Source organism: Polypterus senegalus, chromosome 2 (assembly GCF_016835505.1).
Source record: "Polypterus senegalus isolate Bchr_013 chromosome 2, ASM1683550v1, whole genome shotgun sequence".
Classification (NCBI taxonomy): Eukaryota; Metazoa; Chordata; class Cladistia; order Polypteriformes; family Polypteridae; genus Polypterus; species Polypterus senegalus.
This window is the reverse complement of record NC_053155.1, coordinates 133,294,057-133,306,796: the sequence shown is the minus strand read 5'-3', so window position 1 is coordinate 133,306,796 and position 12,740 is coordinate 133,294,057. Positions and strand designations below refer to the sequence as shown.

General features: G+C 37.2%; 1 protein-coding gene across 1 annotated transcript in view; it reads right to left on the bottom strand.

Annotated features, from left to right (window-relative positions):
• cul4a (cullin 4A) overlaps positions 1–12,740 on the bottom strand; it is a 107,397-nt gene that overhangs the window by 33,886 nt on the left and 60,771 nt on the right. Inside the window, exons 10-11 of the mRNA XM_039744642.1 lie at positions 11,007–11,125; positions 1,881–2,073 (exon numbers count right to left, since the gene is read on the bottom strand). Coding sequence (XP_039600576.1) covers positions 1,881–2,073; positions 11,007–11,125 — 312 coding nt within the window. The remainder of the gene's footprint in view (positions 1–1,880; positions 2,074–11,006; positions 11,126–12,740) is intronic.

Below are 12,740 nucleotides of genomic sequence, written 5' to 3'. Positions count from 1 at the left end.
GTATACAATTTTTCTTGCATTGTACATATTTATTGCTGGTGGCCTGTCTATCGTAATGGCTGTAACATATGTGATATCGGAGACACTCGATATCTTTAAAATAATATTTAGGTTTTACTGTATATAAACAGTGTGTTTACATACATAATTTCAATGAATCTTACCTAATATCTAAGAGAATACAAAGGGATTATGCTGTATAACTGTGCAGGGAATATTTGTAAACAGTGTGGGAGAGTTTATAAGGGCTTAAAATATGTAAAAATAACCATACAAACATACGGTTTCTACCATATGGAAGATGATTAACCATAATTCTGCAGCGAGAGAGAGAGAACCATCAGCTCAGTTGTGATCACGTGATGCTCAGCAGACAAAGCGTATAAGTACTACTCGTATTGCAAGACTTCAGTCGTTTATCAAGTGAAAATTTATTAAAAATTTTAGCTTATCTTGCAAAACACTCGCAGACCAAGTTACTCACAATCCAAGGTTTTACTGTATACAGAATATATATAATCAACTGGTATCCACAAAAATATAATATAATCATGTCAAGTATGATCTAAAAAGATGTAGTGGGCGATTCATGAATGCATAATGTGATATACACATATATAGCATGATTTGTAGTGTAGCTGCTTACAAATCATGGTAATGCGCTTACGTTATCCCTGTGATGCTTGGCATCATAATGCATTTCATTATTGTGAGAACCAAATGCAAAAGCAGAGTTCTATGAATAGGTGAACAAGAGGGATTCTTCTAGCCAATCAGAGTCATGTGCTAATCATAAAGCTCATTTCTATGTTTGTTCCCTACTATGACCACACTTTTCTAAACAACTCGATGTGGAGCATAAGTAAAAGAGTAGATTACTAGTACAGGGATGGGGTCAGTTGGTCCTAGAATATAGTGTTGCTGAAGCAAATTTTTATTTCAGACACTTATAGGTTGATATTATATTTAAAAAAACTGAAATGTAGTTTTTAATTCTGTTTAAAAATGTTTAAAACCAAATTATGGATGACCCAGAGAATACCACTGCTGCCTCACAGCTGTACGTTTTTCCTCCTTTCTTTTTCATTATCTAGTATCATTATAATGGTCTTACAGAACTCTTTCATGGCCAGAAATAAGAACCAAAGGCTTAAAAAATAACAGAAATGCTGGGATTAACAGCATGCCAATGAAACAGTATACATGAGGCACCTTATTGCTGAATGGAACTCAGAAGCCTGTTTAAATATGTCATCAGTGAGCTTAAAGAAGCCAAAGGCAACTGTTATATAACTGCAGTAGCTACAGTATGAGTGGTTCAAGAAAAAGAAATGAGCATAGGCACTGTAGCAACATGTGCCTGGAACTATGGAATGACAGGATCAGAACATTAAAACCAATACAACAAATTTTATATACAATTAAAAATAAATTTACAGATAAAACATCTAGCAATATAAAAATTATAAGCAAATTAAATTAACAGATAAAACATCTATCAATCCAACATTGAGCCTGCTTAATAAAGTTAATGGCATCACAGATTTATTCTAGCAGTTTTTGGTACAAGACATAGCCCTGGATCAACTGCCAGTTCATCAGAAGGTACACTCACTCATACATCAAGAAAATAAAGATATATTTAAAAATATTCAAAGTGAAATTTAAGCAAAATGCAGCAATGGACACAAGTTACAAGTATTTAAAAATTTTTAAGCTTTAGATACACTACATAATCTATCAGTAGTTTCCTATAAATTACTTATTATTGATTACCAAGCAATAACAGAAAATTATTTATAAACATTATTATACTAAGATACCAAAGTTAGATTTCTCTTTTGTCTAATTAATTATAGATTTGAAAAATAAAGCACTACCAATGAGCTCAGCAGGTTTGTTAGGTCTTCTGTTGATAAATGTCTCAAATGATTCTTTCATTGAATTGATAAACTTTTCATTTTTCTGGAAGCAAACCTCAGCGATAATATCCATCTTATCCTTAAAGTCCAGTAGGTCTTGTACCATATCCTTGTCTTTTTCTGGTGTCATCACAATAGTGGTTCCAAATGCCTAAAACAAACAAAAAAATCGTTTGGTGTCACTAAATTTCTGACTAGCTCCCACAACTTAAAAGCAAGCTTATCCAAGCTGTCCTCTTTGTTCTAATTGCACATAATGTACACATTTTAAATAATTATTAAAATATCTAAGTCAAAGTTTGAGGCAATAACACACTAACAATTGTAACACTCCACAATATTACAGAAAAAGACAGGCTTAAGTCAAAAAGATGTCCTCTTGTCACATAATTCCTAAATCATGAGGGATGTTGTCCAGCAAACAACCTACTTACAGGTAAGATGAAATACAATTATAAAGACTCTCAAAGAAATTTTTATCTAAAGAATAATATTTCTAGACAACAATTGAAAATTCACAATCCAAAAGTTATCAGATTGGACCAAATATTCTGTTATCTGCATTGTTTCACTTACATGAAATATTCATGGAGCCTTAAAGAGAAATATGTAACTGGATACAATATGAAAGCAAAAAAAGTATTTAGTCTAAACAGGAGTTATTTTAATTACTTGCTTGCAATGTAAAACATTAAAAGTTTTTCATCTTATGCTAATTCTTTTTTAGCTAACTAAATGACTAAAAATATACAAATGTGAAGTATGCATGCTATCTGCAACTCTTGGACTCCAAGTGTCACAGTCTAAAAGCTTGCTGTTTACACTTGAGGGCAGCACATCTATGTTCTCTCTTCCAAATATAAATGTACACTCAAGAAAAGTACAAATGTTATTAATATCTGTTAATCAGACCGATGATGTGTGGAGTATTACATTGCAGATGTCGTAATGTCTTCTCATTAACTGATTTGATGTTTTTTTTTCCATTATCATAAATTGTTGAAAATTTTAAAAAATGTCAATGCTACAAAAATATACTGCTCAAAAGAATTAAAGGAACACTTTTTAATCAGGGTATAGCATAAAGTCAATGAAACTTATGGGATATTAATCTGGTCAGTTAAGTAGCAGAAGGGGTTGTTAATCAGTTTCAGCTGCTGTGGTGTTAATGAAATTAACAACAGATGCACTAGAGGGGCAACAATGAGATAACCCCCAAAACAGGAACGGTTTAACAGGTGGAGGCCACTGACATTTTTCCCTCCTCATCTTTTCTGACTGTTTCTTCACTAGTTTTGCATTTGGCTACAGTCAGTGTCACTACTGGTAGCACGAGGTGATACCTGAACCCTACAGAGGTTGCACAGGTAGTCCAACTTCTCCAGGATGGCACATCAATACATGTCATTGCCAGAAGGTTTGCTGTGTCTCCCTGCACAGTCTCAAGGGCATGGAGGAGATTCTAGGAGACAAGCAGTTACTCTAGGAGAGCTGGAGAGGGCCATAGAAGGTCCATAACCCATCAGCAGGACCAGTATTTGCTCCTTTGGGCAAGGAGGAACAGGATGAGCACTGCCAGAGCCCTACAAAATGACCTCCAGCAGGCCACTGGTGTGAATGTCTCTGACCAAACAATCAGAAACAGACTTCATGAGGGTTGCCTGAGGGCCCAAATGTCTACTGCCCTGTGCTCACTGCACAGCACCGGGGAGCTCAATTGGCATTTGCCATAGAATACCAGAATTGGCAGGTCCACCACTGGCGTCCTGTGCTTTTCACAGATGAGAGCAGGTTCACCCTGGGTATATGTGAAAGACAGGAAAGGATCAGGAGAAGCCGTGGAGAATATTATGCTGCCTGTAACATCGTTTAGCATGACTGGTTTGGTGGTGGGTCAGTGATGATCTTGGAGGCATATCCATGGAGCGACTCACAGACCTCTACAGGCTAGACAACGACATCTTGACTACCATTAGGTATCAGGATGAAATCCTTGGACCCATTGTCAGACCCTACGCTGGTGCAGTAGGTCCTGGTTTCCTCCTAATGCACGACCATGCCCGGCCTCATGTGGCAAGAGTATGCAGGCAGTACCTGGAGGATGAAGGAATTGAAACAATTGAATGGCCTTCACGATCCCCTGACTTAAACCCAATAGAACATCTGTGGGACATTATGTTTCGGTCCATTAGGCGCCAGGTTGCTCCTCAGACTGTACAACAGCTCAGGGATGCCCTCATACAGATCTGTGAGGAAATGCCACAAGACACCATCCGTCGTCTCATTAGGAGCATGCCCCGACGTTGTCAAGCATGCATACAAGCTCGTGGGGGCCACACAAGATACTGAAAAGCATTTTGAGTAGCAGAAATTAAGTTTTTGAAAAAATGGACTAGCCTGCCACATCTTCATTTCACTCTGATTTTAGGGTGTCTACACAATTGAGCCCTCTGTAGGCAGAAAACTTTTATTTCCATTAAAAGACTTGGCATCCTTTTGTTCCTAAGACATTGCCCTGTCATTATTTGTATAGATATCCAACTTCATATTGAGATCTGATGTATCTAATGTGTTTCTTTAAAGTGTTCCTTTAATTTTTGTGAGCAGTGTATTTATTCCCAAACACTTTTGTTTGAATTATTTTTCCAAAATAAGAACTTGCATTGGGTATATGGTGTATATGGCAAAACCCTTTTCAGCAAAAAGGGTTAAAAAAAAAAATGAAAATCCTGCAAAGTGTGTATGTAGAAAAGAACTGAAAATCTCATACTGACCTTTAAGTATTTTGACAATCTTGATATCCTTCTGCTGTGAAACATTCTGATCTGTCATTGTTTACACGTCTTAAAAACTATTATCATGCACTGATCATTTCTGTATTATCTATATCTATTATTTATTAATTACAAGCGACTGGGAGCCCGATTGAATCGGGCTACAAATTCTATGTTTGTGAAATCCATACTTTCTCTGCAAAGAATTATTTTTTTTAAGTCCTTGAAATGATTTTGTTATCATGGGACTAATTTGTGCTTAAAATATACCTTTTCAGCTGATGCAATGAAGAGATTCTTGTTTAAACGGGGCTGCGAGATGTGAACTCAGCTCTTCGGAACACCTCATTTGATTTTCAAAACAAACAGTATTTTACGACTCTAATCAGAGTCCGAGTAACAATTATGTTGGCATGGTCATTTTAGATCTGAGATCGGCCAAAATGTAAACAATGACTGTTGTTAATACCCAGCCGTCATTACTCAGTTTGCCAATAGATGTCAGAAGGCCGGATGCCAAAACCGAACTGCCCAAAGATAGATTTCAACATACCAAGCAAATGGCAATACGTTCTAAATTACTTATGGTTCCGGAACTGTCGAAGGGTTTAAGTCAGTCGACGATGTTAGTCCTGGAAAGTACGCCCCACCAAACCAATGTTCCAAAAACCAAACAAACTTACTGTTATCTGCTCGAACCAACACCGACTTACTATACTCGGCCGTCCAGCGGCATCACTGAAGCATTCGAACATTTTTAGCCAATCATGCAATACTGTGTCCGCGTTTGCCACGTTATGTTCTAACTACAGAGGCAGAGTCCCATTGCATGGTTGAAACTTGTATTGAGTCAGGGTATTGACGCAAACACCATACATACGGGGTATTGACGCGAACACCATACATACGGATAGTATCAAATTATATATAAGGATATTACATATATATTGACTGTATCTATATATCTAGATTGCACATACCACATATTGCATCAATGTTCATATTGCTTACTACACATCAATATTGCTGCTACGTCCTTGTCTTGTCTTTGCACAATGTCTTGTCTTGTGTTTTAATTTTAAATTAAAATTTTAATTCTATTTTTTATTTATTATTTGCACTTCATGTTGTCACACTGTGGACACTGAGCTTCGCAAATTAGTCTATCTGTATACTTGTATATGGTTGAGATGACAAAGTTTGCTTTGACTTTGAAAATGGCAAATTAGAAATGGTTCAAAACACAGACAATACACTGAACAAAGTTTGTAGACCTTGTCATTTTTTTCAGAACTTATATAAAATACATCCTCAAAATGGAAAGTTTTGTTGTGACGTTTGAGCGTTCCTGTGAACTAATTTTGCTCAAACCAAAAGGCTCTAGCATTTCAATACTAAAATAACAGCGCATCTTCAACCTGAGCCTGGAACAGGGGAGAGTCCCGAGGCTTTGGAAAACATCTTGTATCACCCCAGTCCCAAAGGTATCACGTCCTAGTGAGCTGAATGACTTCCAGCCTGTCGCTCTGACGTCACATGTGATGAAGACCATGGAGTGGCTGCTGCTTCACCACCCGGGGCCACAGGTCCGCCATGCCCTCGACCCTCTGCAGTTCGCATACCAGGAGAAGGTGGGAGCGGAGGATGCCATCATCAATATGCTACACCGATCCCTGTCCCACTTGGACAGAGGCAGTGGTACAGGAAGAATTATGTTTCTGGACTTCTCTAGCACCTTCAACACCATCCAACCTCTGCTCCTTAGGGACAAGCTGACAGAGATGGGAGTAGATTCATACCTAGTGGCATGGACCATGGACTATGTTACTTACAGACCTCAATATGTGCATCTCGGGAACTGCATGTCTGACATTGTGGTCAGCAACACAGGAGCGCCGCAGGGGACTGTACTTTCTCCGGTCCTGTTCAGCCTATACACATCGGACTTCCAATACAACACGGAGTCCTACCACGTGCAAAAGTTTGCTGACAACACTGCTATCGTGGGCTGCATCAGGAGTGGGCAGGAGAAGGAGTATAGGAACCTAATCAAGGACTTTATTAAATGGTGCAACTCAAACCACCAACACCTGAACACCAGCAAAACCAAGGAGCAGGTGGTGGATTTTAAGAGACCCTGGACCCCGTGATTATCAGAGGTGACTGTGTGCAGAGGGTACAGACCTATAAATATCTGGGAGTGCAGCTGGATGATAAATTGGACTGGACTGACAATACTGATGCTCTGTGCAAGAGAGGACAGAGCCGACTATACTTCCTTAGAAGGCTGGCATCCTTCAACATCTGCAATAAGATGCTGCAAATGTTCTATCAGACAGTTGTGGCAAGTGCCCACTTCTATGCGGTGGTGTGCTGGGGAGGCAGCATAAAGAACATGGACGACTCACGCCTGGACAAACTAGTGAGGAAGGCAAGCTATTGTAGGCACGGAGCTGGACAGCTTGACATCCATGGCAGAGCAACGGGCGCTGAGCAGGCTCCTGTCAATCATGGAGAATCCACTGCATCCACTTAACAGTACCATCTCCAGACAGAGGAGCAGCTTCAGCGACAGACTGCTGTTACCATCCTGCTCCACTGACAGACTGAGAAGATTGTTCCTCCTCCACACTATGCAACTCTTCAAATCCACCCTTGAGTAAACGTTAACATTATACAAAGTTACTGTCTGTTTTACCTGAATTTTTATCACTCTTTAATTTAATATTGTTTTTATCATTATGCTGCTGCGGGAGTAGGTGAATTTCCTGTTGGGATTAATAAAGTATCTATCTAAATTTGATCACATTTAGTTGATCCTTTCACCAATTTGTGTACTACAGAGTTTCACACACAAACAAATGGGGGAACAACAAACATCAGCTATCATCATAGTGGAAATGGTTAAATTCTGTTCAGAGATGCCTAAAACATACTAATGTGATGATAACTTCAAATTAAAATTTCAACTCCCATTACAATAGTGTATCTAGTGTAGTAGTGTATACTACATATGAAGGGCTCTGAAAAGAAACTACTTCTGAAGTAGTTCTCCATTATACAGTATGGCACTGTTATCAGAACTGCTTAAGGAGGATTATGCACAAAATGCAACTGGACACAAAAGAAAGTGAAAATACTTTTTCCAAAACATTAAATATTCACATGCACATGCAAACAAATGGATGGATAAAAAAACAAGAAAGAACAACCATTCATTAGTTTTCTGCTTACTGACAAGTCCTTTTCATGGAATGCCAACTCAATCTCACATCCTCCTTTACAAACCTGGCTACGTTGAATTTTCATTATTATGCAGTAGCATCATTCCATACAACCTTCCCCACTCTATTCCCTTAGCAAACCTGATAGACCCAAGTACATACCCATATCATTTCCTAGGTTTTACTTAAATGGTTCCAGTTCATTTTCTTCCTTCTCTTACTCTTCTCATCTTTTTGTCCAGCTATTACCCTCAATTCTTCTCCGGAACCATATCTCACCTACTTCCAGGTGTTTCATATCGGATTTACTTGACATCCAAGTTTCTGCTCTGTTAGGTAGCACACTCATGCCTTTGCCATCCTCTTTATTGGTTCTATATTTAATTCACTAGTGAGGATGACTCTTCATTTGCAATTTTAGATTGAACTTTCTTTTTCACAACAGAAATCTTCTCTGATTATGCTTCTAAGATATTTAAACTGACAAATGTGTTTAAATACCTTTCTGCATTACTTGTAATCTAACATGTTTTTTTCTGTATTAATAAAGTTCTCCTATTTTACACTCTTTTTATTTATAAGTTGTCAGTTGTGGTATTGAGTAAGTCCAACATGCTAATCACCCTGTGCCACCCAGTAATAAAAATGTTCTGGTGGAAACACTTTTAGCCATACTGGAAATAGATGGATCAATCTTTATTTTTCCCCAAAGGGAAATTTGGCTTTTTACAGAAGCCCATATAAACAATTAAATACATGTTTTTGTGCTCAAAACTTCTTTGTGAACTCCCTAATAGTGTGCTTTTGTTGCTTAATTAGCAGCTTTGACAAAAAAAAAACTCAGTGTTTAGATGCAGATTAACTACTGAGTTGACAGTTTTTATTTCTGGGCTAGTTAACGCAGTTATAGATTGGAGATTTTTCTACAATTACAATGAAAGGGGCACTGCCATATCAGCTGCTGGCATATATACAGTGTCGTGCAAAAGTACTTAATCCTCTTGAAAGTCATCATAATTATCTGCATGACAAGAGATTTGTACATATATTTATCCATTCAGTATTTTTAACATGAACTCTTATGCTGTAACAATACATTTCCAAAGTCAAAATATACCGTTTTCTGGAGATATTTAACTGAAGAAGAAAGACTCAAAGGTTAGTGTTTGCATAAGGATTCAAACCTCTGTGTTCTGGAAGCTCAAGGTTTATACAAATAAATTAATTAAAAACGACACAATGGTGACAGTCTTTTGACCACATTAAACATAATTGGTTAATACTTGTGAGTCCTTTATATCTCTCTGGATATGAAAAGCAACATTTGTAAGGACTAAAGTCTTTGTTGGACATTCACTGCAAAAATGAAGACACAGGGAGATTCTGCTGATGTGAGAAACAAAGTCATCGAAATGTACAAAGCAGAAAAAAGCTATAAAAAATACTGAAGAGTTTGAATGTCCCTTTAAGCAGTGTTAGATTCTTCATCAGAAAGTGGAAGGTTCATCACAGCACCCAGACTCTTATTAGAACAGGCTGTCCTTCAAAATTAAACATCAGAGCAAGACCCAACTGTCACTCTCAGAAGTCTGCAATGCTCTTAGGTTGAAAATGGAATGAAGGTGCACGGGTCCACAATTTCATGAGCTTTCCATAAAACAGGCATCTGTGGGAAGGTAGCAAGAAAGAACCAATTCCTTAAGAAAGGTCCAGATGAAAGCATGTATGGCATTTGCTACAAAGCATGTGAAAGACCCAGTTAAGATGTGGGAGGTTTAGTCGTAAGAGGAGATGAAAATAGAACTTTCTGGCTAAACTTCAAACAGGTATGTGTGATATGAAACTAACACTGTCAATGCCTCAAGAAACACCACACCTACTGTGAAATAAAGTTGTGGCAGCATCATGCTATTGGGATGCTGTTCTTATGCTGAGAATGGGAATCTTGTCAGAGTTAAAAGGACAATGGATAGGCACAAATATTGCACAATATTATGGGAGATCTTTCAATATGAAAATGACTCGAAGCATAAGGCCAAGGCAACACTGGAATGGCTCAAAAACAGAAATGTGAATGTTTCTGGAATAGCCAAGCTCTGATCCTAACCATACTGTGAATCTGTGGCACTATTTGAAAACTGCTGTCCAGAGGCAGCATCCCACCAACCTAGGGGATCTCTGTGATTCTGCCAAGAAGAATGGGGAAAGAATCACGGCTGAGCAATGTGAAAAACTGGTACATACTTATCCCAGAAGAATTAAAGTTGTTATTGCAGCAAAAGTGTTCTCAACAAAGTAAATATATGTAGGGCTTGAATACTTATGCAAACACTAACTTTTGAGTTTTTTTATTTAGTTAAAAATCTACAGAAAATGGTTTAATTTGACTTTGGAGCTGTATTGTTACACTATAAAAGTTCACATTAAAATACTGAATGGATAAATCTTTGTGTAAAAATCTTTTGTCATACAGAAAATTGTGATGAGTTTCAAGGATATTGAATACTTTTGCACAACGCTGTAATTAGGCTATAACTGAAAATTACTGGAAAAGTCATGTGGTGTAATGGAGATGTTAGTGTTGAGCTTTCTTTCTCATTACACTTCTTTTTGTCCTACCTACTCTAAAAGATCCTAAAATGTATATATTGTGTGGTATTCTGAACATGTACAATGTACATTTTAAGTCCACCAAAACTAACCACAAAAACAGGAAAATAGCAAACATATACTTCAAATGAACATAGTTCAACTGAGGATTCAACTGAATTGTATTTTCAACCAGAATCACTTATTTGTAAGACTGGATCTTCTTGGTCCATCCATCTTTAAAAGGGTGCAGTGGGAAAAAAAATACTGTATACTCATCCAAACAAGTTTAGCTCAAGAAATAAACCAAAAGCTCCAAGTTTTAAAATCTGAAAGAGTCAAACACTCTCCCAATACAATCATGCAACTGGTGAATTTATAAATTACTAATTGATGTTATTTTTTACTTTTCTTTATAACCACCTCCATAAAGAGTATTTTTATACACAAATTAGAATGTTTTAGTATCTGTTCTCAAAATGGGGTTGTACACATACCTTAATATATTCACTCCAGTGATTCAAAAGGACCAGCAATCCGCCCTTCACCCGACTAAACAACTGATAGAGTAAGGTGAGTTCCGGCACCCTGTTCTCATCTAAAATGCTGGTTAGCCCTGAAAAACATTGAAGTCTCATTTAGTAGAACATGTAATCCAGATCTGTAGATAAGGTAGAAAAGGTCAAAGAGAATTTGGATGTCTAGCCATTCATTTAGAGAGCCTGCTTAATACAAGAACAAGATTACTGGGAGCCACTGCCTATCCTAAAAGAATTGATGCCTATTAAATGATATAAATCAATAAATAAACAAGCAAGTTGTTTAGTTATTTATATTAAAATACAGTAACACCTAGAAAAAGATGCAAATAGCAAAGTAACAGCAACTCAAGAGACTTCATCAACATGCTCGCATTCCTATAGTTTACACTATAAAATAAGCTCTTAAGAACAGAATGAGAAGAATAAACGTTTATGTCAAATAGAAAATATTACCCTCCTTAGCGCTGCATTTTATTCCAAAAAAACAAGTAAATTTTTTTGGCATGAAAAATTACATTTTTATTAAATTTAAAAAATATAACAATGACACAAATAATAACAGTAATGATGAATAAAAATAATATATAAAAAATAATAATAATAATAAAAATAATTATAACAGTAATAATAATACTATTAATGAGGCCAAAACAGTCATATAATCTCACAATGAGTCCTTTGTGTGGAAAATCTTAAAGCACGGTGAAAGGCACAACCCAAAGTCACAGTTAGGACAACAATAGCATGTTTCTTTTCAGATATTCTTTCCAGATTTATTAGTTTTTGAACGGCGCACACTGCACAGGTATGAGTTGGATTCTGTTTTTTTTTCTGTTGGAGGTATATAATGAATAAAATATCTACCAATAAGACGCTCAGGATTGATCCGCGACATGCTGGGTTGACTGCATCTCTTTAGCGGTAGCATGGATGGTGGATGTGCAGCAATGCTTTGTTGTACAAGCTGGCATGTAAAGTTTGCATGAGATACAGCTTCCTCAGCATCTTGTTTTCTATAAGACGAATGCACTCCAAATGCACTGTCCCACCAGATGACGAAATATCTTTTTGTAATATTTCTTTTGTTGCCTCCGCATAATGGGATAGAAAGTAATTTCTTGATCTGCATGAAGTACACCACCCATTGTACTACTGCAGTCGAACACAGTGCAAGGCTTCATAACCTGCTTGTTGCCGTTTGCCTCTACAGTGACTATAACTGCATTATGTACAGTGCTAAGACGACAAAAGTCTTTCTTGTCTTTCCATTTCAGTGCAACCGCTTCACCCTTTTGCCAAGCTACTACTACACCTCTCTGTAATTTAGCAATTTAGCTCTGCCAAAGTCTTCAGTCATACCACAATGGTTGGGATGCAGTGTTCCATATGCGTCAGTCTTTATTTGCAACAACATGTCAAAAAATTCTGGCAAAATATAAAAATTGTCCATGGTTATACAGTAACCTTGATCCAGCAGAACATCTATCAAAGTCAGCACCAATGATGTAGCAATGCCGTACTGGATATATTTTGGACCAAACATTGTCCCTTTCCCTGTGTACAAAACCAAATTCCAAATTTATCCTGTTTTAGATTCACAAAGCTCATAAAACTTTATGCCAAATCTTGCTCTTTTTGATGTAATGTATCGTATCCATGACATTCTGCCCTTATAAGCCATGAGACTTT